This window comes from Podarcis erhardii, assembly GCF_964252035.2.
Source record: "Podarcis erhardii genome assembly, chromosome: 2".
NCBI classification, from domain to species: domain Eukaryota; kingdom Metazoa; phylum Chordata; class Lepidosauria; order Squamata; family Lacertidae; genus Podarcis; species Podarcis erhardii.
In genome coordinates this window covers 93,991,460-94,017,346 of record NC_138498.1, presented here as the reverse complement: position 1 = coordinate 94,017,346, position 25,887 = coordinate 93,991,460, and the positions used below count along the sequence as shown (strand labels likewise).

Genomic DNA, 25,887 nt, shown 5'->3' with positions numbered 1-25,887 from the left:
TTAATCCGTTCTGGAAATCCGTTCCAAAACCAAGGCACGCTTTTCCATAGAAAGTAATGCAAAATGGATTAATCCGTTCCAGAATTTTAAAAACAACCCCTAAAACAGCAATTTAACATGTATTTTACTATCTAATGAGACCACTGATCCATAAAATGAAAGCAATAATGTACTACAGCCGCATAATCAATCGATCAGTATTACTGGGTTCCACACAGTCACAAAAACAAACAAAAAAAGAGCCACAAAAAGGCAAAATAGCAAAAACAAACAGAGCACACCATAACACTCAGAACGGAATCGTAATACTCAGAGCACATTCGGCTTCCAAAAAAAGTTTGCAAACCAGAATACTTATTTCTGGGTTTGTAGTGTTTGGGTTCCAAGTTGTTTGAGTATCAAGATGTTTGAGAATCAAGGTACCACTGTATTTTCAATTTCTCCTGAAAACTCAGAAATTGTTTTTGTTTTAAATCTTTGCTAAAAGTGTAGACACCAATATATCTTCCCTGTATAAACATCAAACATGTTATCCTTACCTTGTAACAATCACATTTCTCCCGTTTTTTCTATAGTTCCTGAAGTCACTCCAGCTAATGTCAGTGGAGGTGGTGGTACCAAGTCTGAGTTGGTCATAACCTGGGAGGTAAGTGAGCTGTGAATTCACGGGGCAAGAAAGGGGAGGGAAATGAACTGTTTCCTGTTTTGTGCCAAACCTACCAGAGACTGACTTGAGGGTGTTGAATCAGGCAGCATTTTGCGAAGAGACGTAGTATTGTTATAAATAATACGCCAGTCCTGTCTGCCTCCACTCCAAATTTGAAGAGGGAAAGAAGATCTCTGAATGGGCTGAAACATGGCAAGTAAGGAGACGCGCAGGGCAGAGACAGCATACACTTGCTACATACCCAAATTGGTTTTGGAATTGTTCTCTCTTCCCAGTGTAAAACGTAAGAAGACATTTTAGAAGAAGGGAATGGGTTAGGGTTCTCCAACAAAGAATTCTCACCAAATTATAATTTCTTTGGGAAGAGAAAACATGCATAATATACGTTTGCCCTACCTGCTGTGCAATTTCAAACAGACCTTGTGGGTTATAGTCAGGAAAAGTACTCTAATTTCTGACTTGCATTTTCCACATCCTTACAGAAGGGAAAATGCATGGATTGCTTGACAAGCACATTGTTGCTTCCGAGATGTACTAGAAGGCAATATATTTGTTTTCCAATACTTGTGTTGTTCCTTAATGTGCTGAAGTTCACCCTTCCTGGAATTAATTAGTTTTGCTCCATGCCTTCTACAAAAACAATGTTTAAAAATGCACAGTGTCTAAACTATGACCCCTAATTTTCAAGAAGTATAAATCGGAGATATTTAAGATCTGACTGTAGGTGCACAAAAATCTCCCCCTCCATGAGAACCCATAAGAATGGAGAAAACCATGTTGCTCTTCCAATTCAAATATAACACTTGAGCACATGCTAATCCAATTTGTTTCAGCCAAACTTGAGAACGTGCTTAAGTGGCGTTGTGAATACAGACATTTCCTGGAATGCGGTTTTTCATTTCTTTAGCTTCCTTGCTAAAGCTCAAAATATGCAAGACTAGATAATTGCAATATGTGCACCAGTGACCTGGTGGTGATGTGACTGGTTCTGACATCAGACAGCATTTGCCTGCTAGTCTGCATCCCACTTCAACATGAACTCCCTGCCACAAAGAAGTTCACAGCATACTTAAAGTAGGTCATGCCCTTTTGCTTCAAAACTAGCTACTTGCTACATCTGGTAAGGTAGGAACAGCACACAAGGGAACAGAGAGGGACATTGGTAAAAATCATGGAGAGTCTTTGTGGTGTAGTAATCTGAACCACTTTAAAATCATTGCATTTACTGCCTCTAACAAAAGAGGAACTGGGGGTTATGAAATGCTTCAATTGTAGTTTTCAAACTCAAATGGGTTCTGCCAGCTAAGAAGCTTCACTCCAGTTATATTAATGCATTGCAATTTTATAATTTTATGTTGTAGACTTATGTTGTGTGATTTTGAGGAATGTCTTACTTCTGCCCCCTGTTGTTCACTGTGAAGGCCTTTGGGTATATACAATACTATAGATTGAATTGACTATTTACATGATTAGTTAATAGCGGACAGCCGAGTGAGGCAATTGGTCCATTTTTATGAGTTTTTGCGTGTGGTACAGTTAAGTTGTGAACATTCTATTGTACACCCAGTTTGGGCAATATCCCATGCAACTGAAAGTGCCAGTGTGGATTTCAAACTGTGGTTCCTATAGAATACAAAGGGGTAGGACTGGAAAATTTCAGACACTTGCTTTTCTTAACTGCGACACTAGGGTTTTTAAGAAGTCGGAAACTCTCTGTAACCTCTGCAAAGAAGCTTTTATTATATGCTTGTACACCACATTCCTACACTGATTTCCCCTGAGTTGTTAAAACCCGTTTCCTTTCCCACTACACAAATATTAGAGCATCTCACTCATAACATGTTTATGACTCATATCTAAAGGAAGTGGCAAACACAGCTTATAAAGTGGCTTCTTGTTTATTAGTGAAGACAGTGGTAGCAAAAACAGAAAGTAAATCTCCAGATGGATGTGTAATTCTGTCCTTATTGGGATTTAAGTCCATTTAGATAAATTCAGATTCTAAGAGCTGCCTTGCAGATGGCATTTACATGCTTCAGCTTTGATTGTTAGCTGTCCATAATATCTAGGCTGCAGTTGGTTCTTCTTCTTATGTTATTTTTAATAAGTCATGTTTTCATAGGCGCAAATAGACCATAAAAACCACATCAGATAGCTGGAACAAATTAGCACAGAAACATAAAATGCTTTTCAAGTTGAGTGTTTAATTTCCTCTGCCAGAGAGTGTATTTCCAAATTGCACTATATGGATCCGTTAAATTTCTTGGAGACCATTTTTATTGTGCCTCTTTGTAAATTCATTCTACACATTGGGCTGTTCCCATTATTTCTTTTCTTGTTGTAGACAGTGCCTGAAGAGTTACAAAATGGAGGTGGGTTTGGTTACGTGGTTGCCTTCCGTCCAGTTGGGACAATAAGTTGGATGCAGACGGTAGTGGTTTCTCCCGATGCCTCCAGATACGTGTTCCGGAATGAGAGTCTACCACCGTTTTCTCCATATGAAGTCAAAGTGGGGGTGTACAACAACAAAGGAGAAGGTTCTTTCAGCCCCGTCACAATTGTTTATTCAGCTGATGAAGGTAAAGTCCAGCCTAGTAATCTATTGCATGTGACAAGTTGGCCATTTACAGAAGGCATCTATATATTATTGGCACATTCTACTGATGTCCAGGTCTGCTTACAATAAATAAGCATGTGTCCAGCTTTGGAATATATTCTCCTCTAAATTAGTAATAATCATATTAACAGTAATATTGTGCATCAAGAAGAATTAGGTCATTCATTTAAGTTGCCATTTATGTCTAAACGCTTTGCAAACTTAATTTCTAATTTTGATGTTTATTGGCACTGTGCAATCTTATTCATTCATTCATTTGTCCGTTCAAGAATTTATACCCAGCTCTTCAGCTGGAAAGGATTACAGAATGGTTTAAGGATATATAAACACAACATACCCTGCCACGAGGTTTACAGTCTATAAATACATGACATAAAAGGAGAGGGGGAAATGCATGACATTAAAGAGCGAAATGAGAAAACTCGGGCTCAATTCTTGATGCTATAAGGATTTTATAATGACCAGCTTGCATAGCAACAAGCTGCTCACAATCAACCCAGCCTTCCTGGAAAGGTCCCTAATGCAGCCAGAAATTGCTGACCTTATAGGGTGCCTTTACCTTCTGGAGCCTAGCTTGGATCTTCCAGCTTCTTGCCGCCCTCGTGGCATCAGGTAGGCTCACAGGTTGATGCTCTCAGCCTGAGAGCAGTGGTCCTCCTACTGCCTTTTGTTACAAGCATTTGGCACTAAAATCTCCAGGAGGGAGAAGATCCTGGCCTAGCAGGGAGTGGAGAGGACTGTCCCTTCTTGTCTGCTGTGTCATTTCTTCCTCACAGGGTAGTTGGGACTCTTATCAGGATTGTGGTATGTCCAGTACCAGGGCTTTGATCTTGAGTTTAACTCTACTCCGAGATTATACTAGGGATGCAATAACACATCTTATCTGTTTGCAATACATAACAAGGATTTTGATAGTTTCCATTACATGTATGTCTTCTCTGAAGGAATGTACTAATATTTAGCAGGAATGAATACAGTGGGACCTTGGTTTAAGAACAGTCCTGTTTACGAATGATTTGGTTTACGAACTCTGAAAAACTGGAAGTAGTGTCCCAGTTTGCGAACTTTACCTCAGTCTAAGAATGGAATGCGCTGGATTATGGAGAAAGCTAGAGAGTTCCAGAAAGAAATCTACTTCTGCTTCATTGACTATGCAAAAGCCTTTGACTGTGTCAACCACAGCAAACTATGACAAGTTCTTAAAGAAACAGGAGTGCCTGGTAACCTCATCTGTCTCCTAAGAAATCTCTATGTGGGACAAGAAGCTACATTTAGAACTGGATATGGAACAACTGATTGGTTCAAAATTGGGAAAGAAGTACAACAAGGCTGTATATTGTCTTCTTGCTTATTTAACTTATATGCAGGATTCATCATGCGAAAGGCTGGGCTGGATGAATCCCAAGCCGGAATTAAGATTGCCAGAAGAAATATCAACAACCTCAGATATGCAGATGACACAACCTTGATGGCAGAAAGTGAGGCGAAATTAAAGACCCTTTTAATGAGGGTGAAAGAAGAGAGTGCAAAATATGGTCTGAAGCTCAACATCAAAAAAGCGAAGATCATGGACCATGAAGAAGGCTGATTGCCGAAGAATTGATGCTTTTGAATTATGGTGCTGGAGGAGACTCTTGAGAGTCCCATGGACTGCAAGAAGATCAAACCTAATCATTCTTAAGGAAATCAGCCCTGAGTGCTCACTGGAAGGACAGATCCTGAAGCTGAGACTCCAATACTTTGGCCACCTCATAAGAAGAGAAGACTCCCTGGAAAAGACCCTGATGTTGGGAAAGGTGGAGGGCACAATGAGAAGGGGACGACAGAGGACGAGATGGTTGGACAGTGTTCTCGAAGCTACCAGCATGAGTTTGACCAAACTGCGGGAGGCAGTGGAAGACAGGAGTGCCTGGCGTGCTGTGGTCCATGGGGTCACGAAGAGTCAGACACGACTAAACAAGAAGAAGAAGAAGAAGAATGAAATCTGAATGGGACTTCCGGAGGCGGCGCGAACGGTAATGGCTGCCCTCTTCTAACCGGGAGAGGGAAGCTCCGCTGAAACGGGTCGTCCGCTACGGCGAAGCGGAGACCCACATCGGAAAACCGCAGGCGGTTGAAGCCTGCGGTCTTGGGACCCGGCGGGCGCCAGGAGCAGCCCCCAAAACGTTGAAGGAACCCCGTAAGGGGCTCCGGATCGCGGAGGGGGTAGCGGCGCTGAGGGTCATTCCACAATCAACGGAGCGAAGCCGCGTAGCTGTTGCCGGTGAGCGCTGACCTTTCTTCCTGAAATCTTTGTTTCGGAAAGCAACAACCCGTGAGTAACAACAGACTTTTTACAATTTGGGACTTTAAAAAACTGAATTTGGCTGAAAGCGGAGTGACGAAAAACAGGAAGTCCGTCTTCCGCTCTCATTGAATATCAAAGCAAAGAGCTGGAGGAGTGGAGGTAAAGAGAGATCTTTCAACCTAACTGATCTGAGCACCCACTGAACTTTATCTTAAGTGGAATAAGGACTCTAAGTGCTGGACTTTATGCTTTTTAGCTGCATGGACCTTTCTTCTATTGGAGCTACATTTTAAGCAAAAAACCCAGGTGCGGGAGCTGCCTGAGTAACTGGCTGTCAGTTTGCAGTTTGCAGACTTGGATACTTTGAATCTGAACTTTGAAACAATCTGAGAGAGTCTGAACTTGTTACTTTGAAGCATTTGGATTACCAGTATGCACTATCTGAAACACTGTTGTTGCTAAATACTAAATTCTAACTCTGCTGAATTTTTTTTTTTATTGAAGGTTCCTGGACTTTGAAATTTGACTCTATTAATTTTATTGGAATTGATCTCTTCCCTAGAAACATTTTAAAACTCCCCCTAGAGGTTTTGGGACTTACAGCAGTGACTTTTATTTCACTTTCCCTTTCCCGGCCCTTTGTCTGACTGTTACCATCTGGGCTGTCTCTTTCTCATGGGAACAACGCAGCTTGACCTTGGCTTTTAGATAACTTTGGAATGAGTGGCGCAAGAAGGAGAGGAAGAGCTAGACAAACAACTTTGACAACTCTAACCGCAGCCTCACAGTCACGTAGATCATCTGTGCCTACATTGCCTTCTGAGGAGGAAGCTGCTTCTCTGCCACGGGCAGAGGAGGGAGAAACTGAGGAATTACAATTGGAAGATATGGCCTCAGGGGCAAATACCTCTGTTTTAGAGAAAATCTTTGGACAAGAGGGTGGAATCTTTGGACAAGAAGGCTGATGAGCAAACATATAAAATCGACCAAAACACAGAATGTCTAAATAGACTAACTGGGCAAGTAGCACAGAACACACAAGCAATTGGAGAATTGAAGGAGGCTGCAGGAGAAAATCGGAAATTGGCTGAGGATACCAGCCAAAAACTTGAAAATCTAGAACAAGAGGTAAGACCACTCTGCAAACAAGTAGGTGAACACCAGACCTATCTTTCTATGATAGAATTGCGGAACAGGGAGACCAACTTAAGGATAAGGGCGATACCAGAAGTGGAAGAAGGCAACTTAGCTGAGTTTTTGACCAAAGAATTTTCCAAATTTTGGAGCTTAGAGGAAAAGGACTTTAAAATTGTATCAGCCTTCAGGCTTGGAAGACTTATAAAGAAAGAGAAGCCCAGAGACTGTTTGATAATATTGAGGTCAAAGGAGGAAAGGGACAAGATTCTGGGCCTACACTACGGAAAGTCACTGGACATCTCGGACAAGCGAATTGAGATTTACAAGGACATTCCTAAACAACTGTTGGATCTTAGATCTAACTATTTGGAGCTGACAAGATTGTTAAGGAACAACTCAATCATCTTTAGGTGGGAATTCCCCCAAGGATTATCTTTTACCTTTAGAGGGAAGAAGATCAAAATCAGAACATTGGAAGACAGAGATAAATTTCTGAACGCATACGGAGAGGACCTTCACAAAGGAATTGATTTACCTCCAGGGCCTGAAACACCAGAGGTACCTGCACCCTTGGATTCTGAAGATTCAGTGAATAAGGTACCACCCCTTGAAAAATAACCAGATTTATTCAGGATGTCTCTGCAACTTTTGAGTTGGAACATTAATGGTTGTAACATCCCGGAAAAAAGGAGGAAAATTTTTCATATATTAAAAAAAGAACAATTGGACATTATTTGCTTACAAGAAACACATGTGACTAGGCTCCATAGAAAGGTGCTAATAAATAAAAGACTCAGTCAAGAATTTATATCTTCGGACAGAGTAAAGAAGCGAGGGGTGGTGATATATGCAAAAGAGAGCCTGTCACCTAAGTTTCTATTCAAAGATGAATATGGAAGAATCCTAGCAATTGAGATACAACATCAAGGAGAAAAGATTTTAATATTAGGAATCTATGCACCAAACGACGGGAAATCGGAATTTTACAAGAAGTTGCATGAGACTATGCTGGACTATCTGGACTACAACAATATCATTATGATGGGAGATATGAATGGGGTCGTATCGACTAACATGGATAAGTCACAAAACCAAAATGTTACAAAAGACGGCAGACTACCAAAGACTTTTTTTGAAATGACAGACAATATGGACTGGATTGACATTTGGAGAATCAAGAACCCCCTGGGAAGAGAGGGAACATTTTTCTCTGAAGCCCAGCTGACTTGGACAAGAATCGACCAAATATGGATAACTAGAGGTCTGGCACCCAAGGTTAGAAAAGTGGAAATCTGCCCAAAGACCTGCTCCGACCATAATGCATTGAAGATGGACATGACACTACTGCCAACCGGTTCCTTTAGATGGAAGATGAATGACAATTTGTTTAGAGATCAGGAGATTATTAAGAAGGCCCAAAAAGCTTTGAAGGATTACTTTGAGATAAATATGAACACTACGGTGGAAAAAAGAACTATCTGGGACGCAAGCAAAGCTGTGATGAGGGGGTTCTTGATACAACAGAACGCTGTAAAGAAAAGGACACAAAATGGAAGGAAAGACAAGATCCTGCAGAAAATCAAAGAACTGGAGAAGAAATTAAGATTGAACCCGAAGTCACAGCCGATTCTGAGAGAAATTAAACTTCACCAAGCACAATATTCTAAACTGATAAACCAGGAGATAGAGTGGAAGATCAAACTAATGAAACAAAAAACTTTTGAATTGGCAAATAAATGCGGGAAACTGCTAGCTTGGCAGTTGAAGAAGAGACAAAAATTAAACACAGTCACAAATCTAGAAATTGAAGGAAGAAACATTCAGAACCCCGTGGAGATTAGGAAGTGCTTCCAGAGATATTTCACAAAATTATATACTCAAGGGCCGCAAGATGAGGCTGAGATTAAACAATTTTTGGAAAGAAATGGACTAACAAAGTTGACACAAAAAAACAGAACAATCCTGAACACCAAAATAACACGCCAAGAGATTGAACAAGCCATTCAGAACATGCAATTGGGCAAATCTCCAGGGCCAGACGGCTTGACCTCCAAGTATTACAAGACATTAAAAGACTACTTGATTCAACCAATGATGGAGGTCTGCAACAAAATTATGGAGGGGAAGAGGGCGCCGGAATCGTGGAAGGAAGTTTTTATCACATTGATACCAAAGCTGGAAACTGAAAAGACACAACTCAAGAACTACCGTCCCATTTCCCTTTTAAATGTGGATTACAAAATATTTGCAGATGTCTTGGCAAGCAGATTTAAAAGAGTTTTAAACGAGGTAATCCATAAAGACCAAGCAGGCTTTCTCCCAGGTAGACATATGTTTGCTAATACAAGGAACATTATTGACATTTTGGAACTTTTGCAAACAGATATAAACACAAAAGCAGTGCTAATTTTTATAGACACGGAGAAGGCCTTTGATAATATTTCTTGGAAATTTATGAAGGGAAATTTAAAAGAAATGGGAGTGGGACGGGGGTTTGAGAATGGGATTGACGCAATATACTTAGAACAAAAGGCCAAATTGATAGTTAACAATGTGGTTACTGAAGAGTTCAAAATTGAAAAAGGGACACGACAAGGCTGCCCGATTTCCCCTCTGTTATTTATTTCGGTTCTGGAGGTGCTCTTGAACATGATCAGAGGGGACCGGTTGGTGGAAGGGATTCAGGTCGGAGCGAAACAATACAAACTTAAAGCTTTTGCAGATGACCTAGTTTTGACCCTGCAGGAGCCAGAATCTAGTACGAAAAGAGTATTACAATTGATTCAGGACTTTCGTCGGGTGGCGGGATTTAAATTAAATAAACAGAAAACTAAGGTGTTGGGAAAAAAATTGACAGATACAGAGTCAGAACGGTTTCAGAGAGAAACAGAACTAACTGTGGTTAAAAAAGTAGAGTACCTAGGGGTAAATATAACAGCAAAAAATCTGAGTCTATTTAAGGATAACTATGAAAAATGTTGGTCTGAAATTAAGAGAGACTTGGACAGTTGGACAAAATTGAAGCTTTCTTTGTTAGGCCGAATTGCTGCTATTAAGATGAATGTATTGCCAAAAATGTTGTTTTTGTTTCAAACATTACAAATTGTGGACAAGACGGAGTGCTTCCGGAAGTGGCAGAAAGATATTTCTAAATTTGTCTGGCAGGGCAAAAAGCCCAGAATTAAGTTTAAGATACTAACTGATGCGAAAGAAAGAGGGGGCTGTGCCCTGCCAGACTTAAAGTTGTACTATGAAGCCGCAGCCTTCTGCTGGCTAAAAGACTGGCTACTTCTCGAAGACACTGACGTACTGGATTTGGAAGGTTTTAACAATGCTTTTGGTTGGCATGCATACTTATGGTACGACAAGGTTAAGATTAATAAGGCCTTTAAGAACCATATTGTTAGGAAAGCAGTATTTAACGTCTGGATAAAATACAAAGACTTACTGGAAAACAAGACTCCGAGGTGGCTTTCGCCTCTGGAAGCTAAGGCCCGAAAAAGACCCAATATGGAGGCCAAATGGCCAAAATATTGGGAGATATTAGAAAAAGATGGAAACAATTGGAAATTGCAGAGTTTGGAGAAAATGAAGGATAAAGTGCGAGACTGGTTACATTACGCTCAGATTAAAGAAGTTTTCAAAAATGATAAAAAGTTAGGGTTCCAGGTGGAGAAATCGAAGTTAGAAACAGAATTGTTAGAACCAAAGACTAAGGTACTATCTAGAATGTATAACTTGCTGTTAAAATGGAATACACAAGACGAAATGGTTAAATCGGCTATGATAAAGTGGGCACAGGACATTGGGCATAACATTATGTTTGAGGACTGGGAAAGGTTGTGGACCACTGGGCTGAACTTCACCGCATGTAATGCTCTGAAGGAAAATGTAATGAAAATGATATATAGATGGTACATGACCCTAGTTAAACTTGCCAAAATATACCATTCGTCTGATAATAAATGCTGGAAATGTAAAGAAAATGAAGGAACATTCTTTCACCTCTGGTGGACATGCCCTAAGGTGAAGGCCTTCTGGGAAATGATATATAATGAACTGAAAAAGGTATTTAAATATACCTTCACTAAGAAACCAGAGGCCTTCCTTCTGGGTATTGTCGGCCAGAAGGTGCTAAAGAAGGATCAAACATTTTTTATGTATGCAACAACGGCAGCAAGGATACTCATTGCTAAAAACTGGAAAACTCAAGATCTACCCACACTGGAAGAGTGGCAGATGCAGCTGATGGACTATATGCAACTGGCCGAGATGACTGGCAGAATCCGAGACCTGGGAGAAGAGAGGATTGAGGAAGATTGGAAGAAATTTAAGATGTATTTACAAAAATATTGTAATTTGGTTGAATGTTAAGAAGGATGCTAGATTATAAAAAAAATTGGCCACCACTAAATTAGACTTGAATTTGATGATAAGTGAGACTAAAGAAAACATAATTATTATTTTTTTTTGGAGAATTATATTTAAATGAGTGGATATAAGATCGTAAACAAGTTGATAATTTGCTTGGAAAAACCTTTTAATGATGTAAATGGGAGCGGGAGACGTGAGGGAGTCCAAAGAAATGATGAAACTATGTTGTGTTAGAAGTAAGATTGTTGATTATTTGTGTATTTGTATTCAAAAATCTTAATAAATATTTAAAAAAAAAAAAAGAATGAAATCTGAATGGTGGAAAGGCACCGGCAGTGGGAGGCCTCATTAGGGAAAGCGTGCTTCGGTTTAAGAACGGTTTCTGTTTCGGAACGGATTAAGTTTGTAAACCGAGGTACCACTGTATCCTCCAATTGGAAACTGCTCTGATTTATCTTAAATGTTATCAGTACATGGCACACTGAATAAATTTAGGAAAGAAATCTTTTCATGAATTATTTGTTGCGGAATTGATATTCCACACAAAAGAAAGGGCCAAAGCTCAGTTGTAGAGCATGACATTTACAGGTTTCATATATGCAAAGACCCAAATCCAATCACTGCTATCTCAAATTAAATGGCCTTGGGTTATAATGCTTAGGAAAGGCCTTTGCTTAAGATGCTGGAGAGCTGCTGCCAGGCAGGTTTGAAAATGTGGAGCTTAACAGGCTCATAGCTGGATACAGTCATCAGTCGCTGGCCCTCTTATAACTTCCACATGCAGACAATTCTTCAGGAGCAGAGGCTACATGCATACAAGCTGTGCACACACTGATGTTGCATCTATCCCACACAATTGTGGGATAGATTGTGCAGACTGGGCACAGGCTGCCTCTGGGCACATAGAACTACCAACTCAGGTCTGCCACCACAATCCTGGCTCTCCCTTCACCTACTGATTATACACAATCCTTTTAACAGCTGAATCTTGTTTCCATAACAGGTATGCCAGGGTGGGGGACATAATTAGGCCTGTCATGCCTCCCCATTTGACCCGAGAGGCCGTTTCAGCCAGGGGTGGGGCAGCTTAAGGGCAGGGCTCAGCTAAAAGGATGCTTGCAGGCACCACCAATCAGTGGTGCCTGCAAAACCCCTTCCAAAGTGCAAGGCAAGATAGCACTTCTCAAAGCTCTGTTCTCCACAGCGCTTTGAATGGTGCTTGTGAAGATCTGAGAACAACTGTCAGCTTTTCAAAAGCCCCGTTCAAAGCACTGCAGAAAATTGCAGGCCAAAAGGTTGCATGATGTCCAGTGATTGACAGGTGAGCAGCCTACTTACCTGTCAAACGTAGCCCAGGAGGGGTGAGGAGATAATGCTCTGGCCCACTTGGCTACAAAGGTTCCTCACCCCAATGTGTAGAGACACTTGCAAGCTACCCTATCCTACCTTATTCCTGGGCTGTTCTTCTTCAGCTCTTCCCTTCATACAAACCTAGGGATGCTCGAGACATATCATCACACTCTGGTTCACTGGCTGTTCCTTCTGGAGAACAGGAAATAATATCTCTTCATGATGATATTATTATGTCATATGCTGAGTATCACTTTGTATTGCTTGGGGGTGGGGGAGATGGAGGATTCTTCCAACGTCCTGTTTATTGAGCATTCACCCCAACTTGCCGGCAAAGAATTTGCACAGAGTTATTACAACATCATTGTTAGGTGACCGTCCATTCTGCTTTGTTCATGGGGAGGCTATGTGACACAATTATCCCATACTTTACAGTGCATTTTTCCAGCACCACAAAAAATTGAGGGACTTTATTTTATTTTCTATTTTATTTTATCTTATTGCACAAGAGCACCAAATCCACGTTATTTCTGCAACCTATCAAAAACATGCATTCCTGCAAAATAGTGAAATTCTGATGCTAGTCATGGGCCTGTTGTTTTGTTAGCAGACCAACATCTGTAGTAATGTCTAATTTATATTGAGGGTGAGATATAGTGACTTGCCTTAAGGCATCCACAGAGTCAAAGCTGACTTTATCCCTTGGTTAGGTAGGATGAAAAATAGCTATGACTACAAAGGTGAATCTACATCTAACCACCTTTTCTTCTTTTTAGAACCCACCAGAGCTCCAACCCATGTCTTTGCCAAAAGCCTTTCTGCTTCAGAAGTACAAGTATTTTGGACCTTGCTCCCAGAGACCCAGAGCAAAGGAAGAATACAGGGCTACGAGGTAAGAACGTAAGGGACATAATTAGTCTGAAACAATCCTTGTTTAGTCTGAAACAGTATTATGTGCACAAATACTTTGTTTTAAAATGAAAATCTCCCTTCCCTCCCCCCTCTTAACAATGCACTTAAGCGTATGCTAATCCACTTGGTATCAATGAGCAGTAATAACACGTGATTGTCAGTCTTAGTGCGTTGCAATGCAAGGTGGAAGCCCTCATGCAGCCCTTAAGTTTCTGCAAATTCCATGAACTATCAGCTATTTGGATTTGAGAAGAGTTTGGATTTGATATCCCGCCTTTCACTCCCTTTAAGGAGTCTCAAAGCGGCTAACATTCTCCTTTCCCTTCCTCCCCCACAACAAACACTCTGTGAGGTGAGTGGGGCTGAGAGACTTCAAAGTGTGACTAGCCCAAGGTCACCCAGCAGCTGCATGTGGAGGAGCGGGGAAGCGAACCCGGTTCACCAGATTACGAGTCCACCGCTCTTAACCACTACACCACACTGGCTCTCCACCATATCTGCTCCACACGCAGCCACAGTGCAAGCCTAAATGCCCGTTTATTGTGCATATTATATTTTAGATGTCTTTCTTCTTTAATACAAGATTTAAAGTCATAGAACTAGAAATAAAAATAGGGAAAGGCTCCTGTTAGGGAACCCCTCCTTTGGACCTGTGAAGAACACAACATTCTATGATCAGTGTAGTTAAGTGGAATGTTAAAACCTGCGGGTATAGGGCAGTATATAAATGTCATAAACTATTATTATCATTATTATTATTAAGGGCTATAAACATGCCCATCAATGAGACTACTGCAGTGGTCAGATGTGCTGACTGCTGGTTTCACGCATGGAAGGGTTATCTTGAAACAGTGCAGCCTCTTGAAATAAAGGCAATGGCAGGATTTATGGAGAGCTGCTAAAGCAAAAATCTAGACAAAGATACTGTAAACTCTTCCAAGAACGAAGTTGTGTCGATTCTTTTTTCTGTAGTAAAGGTTGTATGATATCAAGGCCTTTACGTCATTTCACACACAAACAACAACACGGGAATGTGGCACCCCTGTTTCAGAGAGAAAAACTTAGGCCTTCAGTAGCCTCGATCAATGCAGCTTTGGATCGATATCAACCACAAGATGCCATGTGACTGTGGCAGATTAGAGCCCTCCATCTGGGCAGAACCTTAAATAATTGAGCTATGGCATTTGATTGGCCCAAAGCAGGATTGGCTCAATGAGAGATCTACTATTTACATGGGAAACCAAGAAACGTAACACGGAATTGAATGGAATGGAATAGAAAACTGCATGATAGAAAGTTCAGTCAGAGACAGATTTTGTAGAGCTAATCTTACTCTGTGGCGGGAATGTATGAAGGTTTGCTGGATTGTTCTAAGCTACTTCAAATTGTAAAGTGGCTATTCAGGTGTGGAGTTTAAATATGAAAGCATGTGTTTCCTTTGTGCAGGTTAGATACTGGAGGCATGGGGATAAGGAAGAGCAGGCTGGAAGAATCAGAACGGCTACCAATCAGACCTTTGCAAAAGTCACCAGCTTGAAAGGCAATGTTTTGTACCACATGGCTGTCAAAGCTTACAACACAGCAGGAATGGGACCTTCCAGTCCAATAGTCAACGTGACAACTAAAAAGCCACGTGAGTGTGGGGGGAGCACTTTTTCTTTCTTTTTTTTGCTACATGGTACTACTCTGTGCTGCATTTTTGAGTACCCATAATATTCCAGCATCCCTAATTTTATTAACTGGAACACAGAAAACTGCAGTCTTTGCTGGGCAGGAAAGAAAAATATTTGTCTTTCTGTTCTGTGCAAGGACTTCCTCTACTTGTCACCAGTGCACTGAATTACCATCTGATTCCCTTTTTCATCCATAATACTTTGCCATGTCAGCTCTGCTGCTGACTCGGAATACACTTTTTCCAGGAGCTCTTGAACTAAGCAAATGTAAGAGTTCACTAAGAACCTCTCATAAACTATACTGAAAGAGGAAGGAAAACTTTGCTGCTTAATAACATTCACTCTCCTTCACTTTGAATTTAGCACCAAGTCAACCCCCTGGAAACATCATTTGGAATTCATCGGACTCTAAGATTATACTGAACTGGGATCAAGTAAAAGCACAGAATAATGAATCTGAGGTGAAAGGATATAAAGTACGTAATGGGCAGTGAAACTTATTTTCCATTGTTATGAGACATTAAGGAGTACCGCTGTATTGAACTAACTAACTTCTGAATGAACTGTGAAAATTTAAATTTTTCAGTGGGATCTGAAATTGGGATAAACTTCACGTGGGCTATGATCTAAACAACTTTGATAATGTTCTGTAGACTTCAGTGATATCAGTAAATATGCATACTATGCAGTGTATATTATGAGGATGATAATCTAATAAACCAGGACTATTTTTCACCAGCAAGTCCAATGGCATTAAAGCATCACCCAAACTGATAATGAACTGACAACCAATGCCTCTGAGAGGCACAGGTTTTAAATGATTCAAAATGCAGTGGCCCAATCCCAGGACAAAATACACCACTAGCACTTGCACCAATGTAGGCTACCTAGCTTCCTCCTCCTACTCAGCACCTGTTTGGAGCATTCCCCCCCCCCATTTTATTTCATAAAATTTATATACCGCTCGATTGTAGAAAGAACCACAAAGCATGAGCTTAATGCTGTGCTGCCTAGGCTCATGAGATATTACTAATTTCTGCAGTGCTGCAAGTAGCAAGGGAGTTGTTCATCCTGTTCACTTGGGTGGAATTCTGCTTAATATTTCAGTCCACTTCCTTGCCTGGCTGCCTTTCCACCCTCACCTGATACAGACAAGGTCTTGCATGGGGAGCTTGAGTTGTTGCAGCCATTGTGACACTGGTGCAACAGCAGCTTTTCAGCATGGCGGTGATGTATTAGCATTTGCACATCATAAGACATGAAATTCTTGGTGAAATTCTACCAAGTATTTTGATCTCAAGGAGAGCAGAGCTACATGAACAGCTCTGACTTCACAAAACCAACAAGAGAATGAAAGTTAATGCATCCTAATGCTCAAGAGTATGACAAAAAGCCACACGACTTTTCAAGAGCCAAGGCATATATTTTCTCTAGGGACTATAAGAGTTGATTAGCTATTAATATAAGTCCTAGAAATAGAAGCAACCTTCTATAGAAAATCTAAGGCTCTTGCTTTCCCCCCTTCCTTTCTTTCTTCCCCTTGGCTAAAAATACGGTCTAGGTTTTATACAGATGGAATAGACAAAGCAGCACATCTGTTATAGAAACTAACAAAACATCTGTGGAGCTTTCGCTGCCTTTTGATGAAGATTACATCATAGAAATAAAGCCATTCAGTGATGGAGGAGATGGCAGTAGCAGCGAGCAGATCCGAATTCCAAAGATATCAAGTAAGAGCCCTTGTTGTTCTTCGCCATGTGAGGGTACTTCAGTCTCCCCGCATGAATGATCCAGGGCTGAATTTGTTTCTCTGTGCATAGAACTTTACTACAGAGTGCTTTTAAAATGTAATAAATAGTACCAAGGAAGTATCTTACTATACATAAAGTTTTGTTAATGATTCTTCTGTCACCCATATGACGGTATTCAGAATTCTTCAGTTTTGTAAATTTTGTATCTATATCATGGTCATATTAGCCAGAGCAGGGCTGGCCCACCCATAAGGCAAGATGCGACAACCGCCTCAGGCAGCAGATCCAGCCCACAAGGAATGCATTGCCCACTGACACACATTGCTTGTGAGGCTGGATCTGTTACATCCTCAGGAGCATCCTCCATGCCGCCTCTACTGCAGCCTTTTGGGAAATAGGAGGCCCTGGTCTCCTCCCACCCAAAGAAAGAAATGGCATGGGCTGCCCTCTGGGATCCTCTGGGCTCTGCTCCCACCCAGAGTGATTCAGAGTACACCCCCTCGCCTTGCAATGGCCTTTGATTGCCACTTCAATGGTCTGGAAAAGTTAAACTGATGCTCCCCAGCCCCGCTTGTTCCTGATGTAGATCTTTACTTACCCAGTAGGGAGGGGTGGCATTTTGGGCTTTACTTCAGGTGCCAAAATGTCTCAGGCTGGCCCTGGCAATGAATGAAATTTTCTTTAGTTAGAACAGAAGGTGCCTTTCTCAGTTTTGTAACTGTCTTCTTTGAATAAACTCTTGCAAAAGAAAAGGCCCTCCTTTTCTGCTTAATGGTTTTTCAGTCATAATGGGAGATTCTTTTTATATAGGCATTTTCAGTTGTGTGACCAAACAAAGCACTAGAATTTATCCCTATGTGCACCTAAAATGACAGTAAATTGTCCCTACAAAAGTGGAGTTGTGTTAAAGGTTAATTATGGCATTGCAGTAGTTTTCCTGCAGGCACATAAGTACTAAGGCAGGAACAAAAGAATAGGCTTGTTTTATTCATTAGCTCTACTACCCACAACACAGAGCACAACAGGTTTATATGGGGCTCCCGTGTACACTAGGGTTTTTCCATTCACATAACAATATTTTATTATTGTTGTTACCAAAAATTCTTGTGGCAACTTAAATGCCAGCTAATGAATTATGGAGACCTGGGTACAAATTCTTACACGGCCAAGAACCTCATTGAGTGTGACCTTGGACTAGAGATGGGAAGACCTGGGAAAAAACCCAGAAAAAAAGAATCCCCCCCCCATTTTTCCGGGGGTTTTCCAGGCCTTCGCATCTCTATCTTGGACTAGTTATAGTCTCTCAGCAAATGTACCACACAAGGTGGCTGTGAGACTAAGATAGGGGGAAACCATATAAACCACCTTGAGCTCTTTGGAGGGAAGGCAGGATATAAATGCAAGAAACATATGTCAAAACACTTCTGTGCATGTGGAGCTGCCACTGCATTACAGTGGAACTGGGAATACTTTTATGCAGAATTTTCGCATGCACACTGAAACTCTGGACTAGAGCCCCAATCCCTGATTCCCCTTCCTGCTACTTAGCATTTCTGTCAATATAAAAGCTTTCCATTTGAATCAGTGCCAAATTAATTCTTTCATGTTACTGAATGCAGGGGCGCCATAAAAGTGAGGCGAGTTACCGTATGTCACGTGTTCATGTATGTGAAGCTGCAAGATATCAAACCTTGTGATTTCTTTTTTCTTCTTTTCCTAGATGCCTATGTGAGAGGGTCGGGCGCTTCTACTTCAAATGCTTGTACGTTGTCAGCCATCAGCACAATAATGATTTCCCTCACAGCTAGATCAAGTTTATGACAAAAAATATCTAAAGGACTTCCTGTTTATAATATAACTAAGCAACATTTAGCTAGTTGTTTTGAAGACACCCAGTACTAAGTAATATTGTTGTTCGAGTACATCTTACTACTGGAAAAAAAATGTTTTATGCTTCTCTAGGAATGGCATTATACAGTACTTCCTCAAAGCAAATATAGCTTTGTCTGAAGTTTCTTTGGAAACTCTGCAATGCACTGAAAACATCTGTAATACGATGTTACCAAAGCAGTTTACATATGTCCTTATATGCATATTTTTTATTATATATTTAGTGTTTTATAGACTTTTTTAAAGTTAACATATGATGTAGATATTAATTTCTTTCCCCCCTCTGCTATGAAATGCTATTGATGGCATTTACTGTTGCAAAAATACATTGTTTTGGAATGTTTTATAGCCAGGTCGAAAGTTCTCAGTATACTGGTTTCAAATTGATTGTATAGTTTTACAAGAGTGCACTGGCAAAGCTCTTTTGACCTCGATCCATTCTTCAAGGTACCTGGGCTTATCTGTACACAGGTAGGATCCCAAACAGGCATTATATGAAGTCTTCCCTCACCTCTCCCTGATGGCCTCAAGTCAGGTTTGCTGCTGCTATTGCAGCGCTTGTGGGCACTGGGCCTTATCTATTGGCCATTCCTAGCCCCTGGTGCACAGACGACTTCCACATGGAAGGGATGGAGTGGGCTGCTAGATGGACAGGATATACATGGACAGGATATACATGTCTGGTGCCAGCAGTACAGCCACCTGGAGGACTGGGAGAGGGAAGAGGAAGGTTCACTGGAATACTTTTTCAGGATCCTTTCCCCCACTATGTGCAGAGGAGGAAGATGGATCATGCTGCTATTTAAAGCAGCTAGAGTGGTTTTGTTTTTTGTTTAAATGACATGTAAGGTGTTCATTCTTGGATCGAATTACAAAAAAAAGACAAATCTAAAATAACTTTCAATGCATTTGCTTTCAGGTTTGTGTAAGTCAACTGCATAGTATCAGCTAGCTAATATTTTAATGATGCATAGCAAAGATTTTCATTTGAATGTACTTGAGTTTTCTCTAAAAATTTAATAAATATTAAATTGAACATTTGTTCCATTTAGTCGTGATCGCTCCTATAGTAATGTAGACCAGACGTTGCTATAGCAAAGGACAAGATGCTGAATGCGGTGAAAGTCTTGAAATTCCACCCTTTGAGCAATTTATGTAATTCTGGATTTGCACCATTTTAATAAGGAAGTCTGTGCGTCTGTGAGACTTTAAATGAAACATAATTATGCTGATTTCTGTGTTGGAACATATGTTTCTTTTGACAGGTACATGTTTAACTGTAATTCTCTATAGTTTGGTTTCATAAACTGAATTACGAAATTATCTCTGTTTTTACGATTTTTGTTTGAGTATAGGCTATAAGCTAAATCTAATAAATACCATTCTAGTGAATACTTCCCTAAAAAGGCTTTTTTCCCTTTAAAAAAATTATATGTATGTCTGGGTGTCTCTATGCACTTCCAAATAGCTCCTTTATTTTAAGATATCAAACCCTCTTGCCTTTTTGCTAGCACAAGTGAACAGAACCCAACACCTGAAGAGTGTTCTGAAGACCTAGCTTTAATTTTCTTGACAAGCTCTTTATACATATCTAGCATGTTGATAAAATCCTATTCAAATGTGACAGTGATTGCAGTCCATCATGACATTTTCTTATGAAGCTGTCATCCATTTCCATTAAAGCTTGGGTTGAGCACTATCTCCACTGACTTGGGTGTGCATACTGGTTCTCAATGAAGAACATATGAACTTCTGCACAAGCTTGCACATGCAGAGCTCCATCCATGCTCCACTCCATGTGTTCACCAGAGTCTGGGAAGGTATATGAACCATGCCCAGAATTTAAAAAGAAAAAATATATTAATACAAAAGATTTATTTGTTACTGGGGTAAAATTTTGTACATATGCTCAGATGGAACAATAATAATTAAGACATCAATGAAGCTTTCTGTTCATTCTTTTCCCCAAATTAAAAAAAAAAAATGCACTGCAGAGGTTTATAATTTGTTCTTCCTGATAGTTTAAATTTGCCTGTAACTTGTCTGTTTTGCTTCCAGAACAATACAAGCTAACTTTTAAACTACTTTCAAAATATATTTATTAAGTAACTCATAATCAGGATTCCACTTGTGTAAGTCAGGGGTGTTAACCAGAGAAATATTGTCAGTATTTCAAGCTGTGTTCCTTTCTTAGTTTGATATGGTTACTTCTATGTAAAAACAAAAACAAAACAAAAAAACCCACAAAAGTAAGAAAATGAAAGAAAAAAAGCCTTGTAGTTTTTCTCCCCAGTGTAAATGATATTTATCAGTGATCTAGCAGATGTAATCTTTTTTATAGTTATTGGTAATAAATATTCTGTTATTTGTAAATATTCCTGTGTTTATAGGCATTTTTCCTGCATTTGTGGTGGTTCTTTGTTTAAAAAAAAAAAAGAATGCTCCAAGACACTCTTAATCGCAAATATTTGTGTTGTGAAAACACCCAGGATCAATGGTGGACAGATTTCCAAAAACTCAACATGGAATGGGCACCATTAAAACAAACAAACAAACAACATTATTTTAAAATGTTGTAATTGGGATTGTAGGAAGAGCTAGAGGTTTGCTGCCTTCAAACCCTGCAATGAAAGCCCCAAAAGATACACATGCATTCCTCATTTCCAAACTTGACTATGCATGGCAGTAGCAAAGGCTCGCAAGTCAGAGTGCCATTAAACCCTAGACACTCAAGACTGTAAGAACCTTTGGAAATTTACTTCCCATGGTTCCTGATGTCTTTAAGGATACTAGTGACCCCTCACTGTGAAAAGGTTCCTGGTGCCCTTTCTGGGGATGTCAGAAACCACAGGAACCATATTTCCTAATCCTGATATTCTTGGAAACTGTGTATGTGCTTGTAGCAATATCCAGGAGCCTAAGTTTGGGAATGATAGACAGAGCTACAGAAGTTCACAGGAAGGTGCCAAGAAGCAAAGGCTGAAACTGCAGACAGCTGGACTTCGAATACTGCCTAGTTCAAACTTCAGCACCTCACTAGCCAAGATGCACCATTTATTGGGTTGGCTGTTCAATTTATCTGGTGACACATCAAGGCTGCAATTCTACACTTATCTGGGAGCAAGACCCATTGAGTAGACAAGCAGAGGCTTATGCTGCAAGTGGATCAGTTGCATATTTATTTCATTTTCCCTTCCTTGCAACTATATTTAAGGTGCAAAAATGAAGCTAGCCTTTTGAATTTGCTCCAGAAGAAAAGGGCATTAAAGGGTATAAAGCCTAGCCACTGCCCAGTAACAGGTATCTGAAAAGGAGTTGTAGAGACTCAAGACCAGAAGCTTAAGCCCTAAACCATTTCTCCTTCTCTTCATAGTGGTTTCCCATTCATTTCAATGAAGCAGTGAACTGTGACCACAAAGGGATACAGGTAGCCCTTCCGTGTGAGAAGTTCTGTGTGTGTACATTGCATCAAAAATAGGGCATTGGGTCTGGGACGTGGCTAGCAGGAGACTAAATTGTTCACTACATGATAAAAGATTTCAAACGTAAATGTTTATTGAAACACAAGAGCTCAACAAGAGCACATACGAACTCACACGCTATTATAGGTATGCAGCTGCAACATAGATTAGCATTCTCATACAGGGTATCAAAACAAATGAAAATGCATTCATATTATAAGCTCTGTTGTATTCTTGTATTATTTATAGCACAATCAAAATGTTACCTGTATAACTTGCCCTTCAAATGACTGTCCTGTTATAGAGACTAAGGTTACCTATGTTAATTTTCCTTCTAAAAAACCAGAGAGCCTGGTTTACATAGAGGCTCTCTTCATGGTAGGTAGGTAGGTAGGTAGGTAAAGAAGGGATCACACTGTATCCCCTCATATCTTCTATTTTAGTGCCACCTTGAATGCATCTTAACTGTGGCTCTGGAATAGTAGCTGCACATCACCTGCAGTTACTATGGAAACACTATCATTATGTTGGAAGCCACCCAAAGTGGCTGGGGCAACCCAGCCAGATGGGCGGAGTAGAAATAATAAATTATCATCATCACCATCACTAAAAGAACAGCATAGGAAAGAATTTTATTTCTGCCAGATGTTCAAGTAGCAGCACAAATCCTAAAATGAAGAGGTTAAAGTCATTCACATCATGCTGGAAGCTATGGATTATAGGCAGTGGAGTCCAAGCAATAGCATGGCTCAAACAAGAAAACAAAATTTAAATTATACAGAATGGTCAAGGGTGTAAAAGCAGTATCCGGGAGTTTTCTCAAAAACCAGCAAAACTGGCCATCGATTACTTGGGTTTTGCTGCAGTAGCATAGACCAGGGGTCAGCAAACTTTTTCAGCAGGGGGCCGGTCCACTGTCCCTCAGACCTTGTGGGGGGCCCGGACTATATTTTGGGGGGAAAAATTGAACAAATTCCTATGCCCCACAAATAACCCAGATGCAGTTTAAATAAAAACACACATTCTACTCATGTAAAAATATGCTGATTCCTGGACTGTCTGCGGGCCAGATTTAGAAGGCGATTGGGCCGGATCCGGCCCCCGGGCCTTAGTTTGCCTACTCAGGGCATAGATTCAAAGCCCTTGGCAAGGAATAATTTCAGTACCTTGTGATACATGTGCTGGGTGGGTTTCTTATACTTACTGTGATTTGTGGAATTTCCCTTTCTTGTGAAACATCCCTGTGTGTCTGGTGCCAATGATGCAATCTTCTTGGCAGCAGGCATCTGCTAATAGTATATTTTATATATTAATAAGCTACCTTGAATCCAAAGCAGATGAAGGGTGATATAAAAACGTTTTCATTCATAAATAACAAATAAATAACGAAAGGATATATTTCATTTTTTTAAAAAGTTTCCTGAAAATCAGAAACAGGGCTATGGCTCTTCTTCATTCTGTGATTTGCCATCTCTGCTGTAACAAGGGGAACCTTCACTGATATTACTTCTTATGGAATATTTGATGTGACGAATGATTTGAAAGGTCACAGTGGCTTTAATGGCAAATTAAGGGACGAAATTTTACATTTTAGTCACGACAGCTTTATGGAGCATCCTGATTTCGGAAGCGGTATGGTGCTCAGAAGCATACATGCAAGGGGCAGAGATTGCCATGAAGCGTCATTTGTGGCTTTCCTGGTGGTATCAAGATTGACCACCACGTAAAGTACAATGCTAAAATAGGAGGATGTTTGGTCTGATTGACCAAGGCTTTATTTTGGGGGGCAATTCTAATGGAAACTGGAGACTTAAGGCTAGGATCAAACTCGATGGGGTTCAGCATGCTAATTTTTATGCTAAATTGTGGTCTTTAGAATCTTATGTCATGGAACCATAATCAATTTAAAAAACAACAACTCTACAATTTGTGAGCATCACCATAGCCTTCTGGCAGTACATTCCACAAGTAATTTACACTTTTTTTGGGGGGGGACGACTTACTTTTATTGGATCGTCATCTCCCACCAGTTTCATTGTAACAGCTTCAGTGATTTGCTTGTAGGAATGCATTATTATGAAGAACAAAGCTTTGTGACATTTTGCTCATCTTTGGGTCAAAGGATACCGCTGCAGTATATGACAGTAATGTCTTTAACAGTAGCAACCTCTAAAACTTCCTTGATAGAACTTAGCTAGGTTTGTTACGAAACCATTGCAATATTTTAAGCAATATTGGATTCCTTTGTCGTTTATTTTGAGATCAGATTCAACATTGAACTGCATCCATATTTAATAACAGACTGAAGAATGTTCCAAGGCAGTAAAGCAAAGCTCCTCAAACTAACTCCCAGGGTCTAAGCATTGCTTTTGATTTCTTTACTTTATTCACTGATGTAGGGCCCTCTGAAACTCATGTGGTTCTAGAGAACAAACCGAAAGATATTTCTTTTATTCTTTAGATAAAAAGGGAGTTCAAAGTAGAACCATCATTGATATCCTTCACTTGTACCTAAATTGTACTCTTAAGAAGCTGCTGCTTTGCTACAAACCTGGTTTTCATAATCATAGCTAGAAAGGGATGGGATATTTCATAGGGAGACATAAGGGAAACAATGTTGGGCCATGCCTACCATCTATAAAGTGTGTATTTCAACAAGGACTAGATTCATACATCACTGAAGTTTGCAAGAAATAAGGGTTCTGGTCAGCCAAGTCATATGCTGATGATCATAGCAGTGTCAGAATACAAAATGTCACTACACAACAGTAAAATAGCAACAGCAGCATCTTATTCCTCAGAACTTTTTACAAAACCTATTCTAGGCAGGTGGTGAAAGATGAAGATTGTATCCAACTAAGTCACTGAACTCCACTCACACAAAAGCTGGAGCTCCCCTTCCCTCTTCTCCCCCCAAAATATCTGTTATGGGTGTTCCCCCAACTCTCCAGGGCACATTTGGGGATAGTACAAGGGGAGTGAGGAAAGTGGGGGTGGAAGAAATGCCCAAGGACTTAGTTGGATTCAGTCCTAAACTACTATAGGTAGGTAACTGAAAGTCAACAGTTTACAGTATAAATTGGGAACAAATGGTGTCACCACTCCTTGATTCAACGTCACAGAAACATAATGTACATTTCACATGCACACAGCCCTGAGCAACCTGGGTTAAGGGCAGGAAACAAATGTGATAAATTTGTTTGTACTGAATACTGTATAACGTAACTGCATAGGGTTTGCTCTGCCTAATGTTTCCATCTGTACAATAAGGTGGGTGATGCTTAAACTTTGTAAAAGGCCTTGGAATCTATGAATATTAGCTTCTGACAAATAATGCTCATGAAATAAAGGAGATGAAGTCAATCAGATACTGAAAATCACCTATGTTTCACTACCTGAACTTCAGGGCAAAATGGCAAAAAGAGACACACAAATACTACACAGGAGTGATCCATGGTTGTAAAAGGAACGATCCCTTAGCCACTGGGAAAGAAGGAGGTGGACCAAATTCTTGAGATGCAAGAATCCAAGACCACCACATGAGAAATCACAAAATGTAGGATTGTCAAATCGTAAAGAACAAAAACTGAGTTAGAGATAGCAGCTGACTAATTTATTACAACAGTTGTTTTAAAAACAATGGGTGGTATCTAATGGTGTCTACCCACTTGTGCAATGGAGTTTTGCTTATGCAATGGGACTTCCAATTTCTCCCCTCTCCAGACCCCTCACATGCCCTAAACATCTGCTCCAGAGGGTGACTCCACC

General features: G+C 40.3%; 1 protein-coding gene and 1 long non-coding RNA gene across 11 annotated transcripts in view; one reads left to right on the top strand and one right to left on the bottom strand.

Annotated features, from left to right (window-relative positions):
• The window catches only part of LOC309336526 (contactin-4), a 525,279-nt gene extending 505,298 nt beyond the window's left edge, over positions 1-19,981 (top strand). For 9 of the 10 annotated variants that reach the window (XM_081852419.1, XM_081852424.1, XM_081852423.1 and 6 more), the window contains 7 exons: positions 576-646; positions 3,012-3,246; positions 13,209-13,324; positions 14,791-14,977; positions 15,381-15,493; positions 16,579-16,747; positions 18,489-19,981. In XM_081852419.1, coding sequence (XP_081708545.1) covers positions 576-646; positions 3,012-3,246; positions 13,209-13,324; positions 14,791-14,977; positions 15,381-15,493; positions 16,579-16,747; positions 18,489-18,589 — 992 coding nt within the window. In that variant the 3' untranslated portion in view covers positions 18,590-19,981. The remainder of the gene's footprint in view (positions 1-575; positions 647-3,011; positions 3,247-13,208; positions 13,325-14,790; positions 14,978-15,380; positions 15,494-16,578; positions 16,748-18,488) is intronic. The other variant, XM_081852426.1, reaches the window with a different exon arrangement.
• LOC309337416 lies at positions 16,756-25,256 on the bottom strand. The gene is made up of 3 exons (XR_014154275.1): positions 24,123-25,256; positions 23,324-23,408; positions 16,756-17,427 (listed from the first exon to the last, which is right to left on the bottom strand). It is a non-coding gene; the product is annotated as an uncharacterized lncRNA (long non-coding RNA).
• Positions 25,257-25,887: the final 631 nt, after the last annotated feature.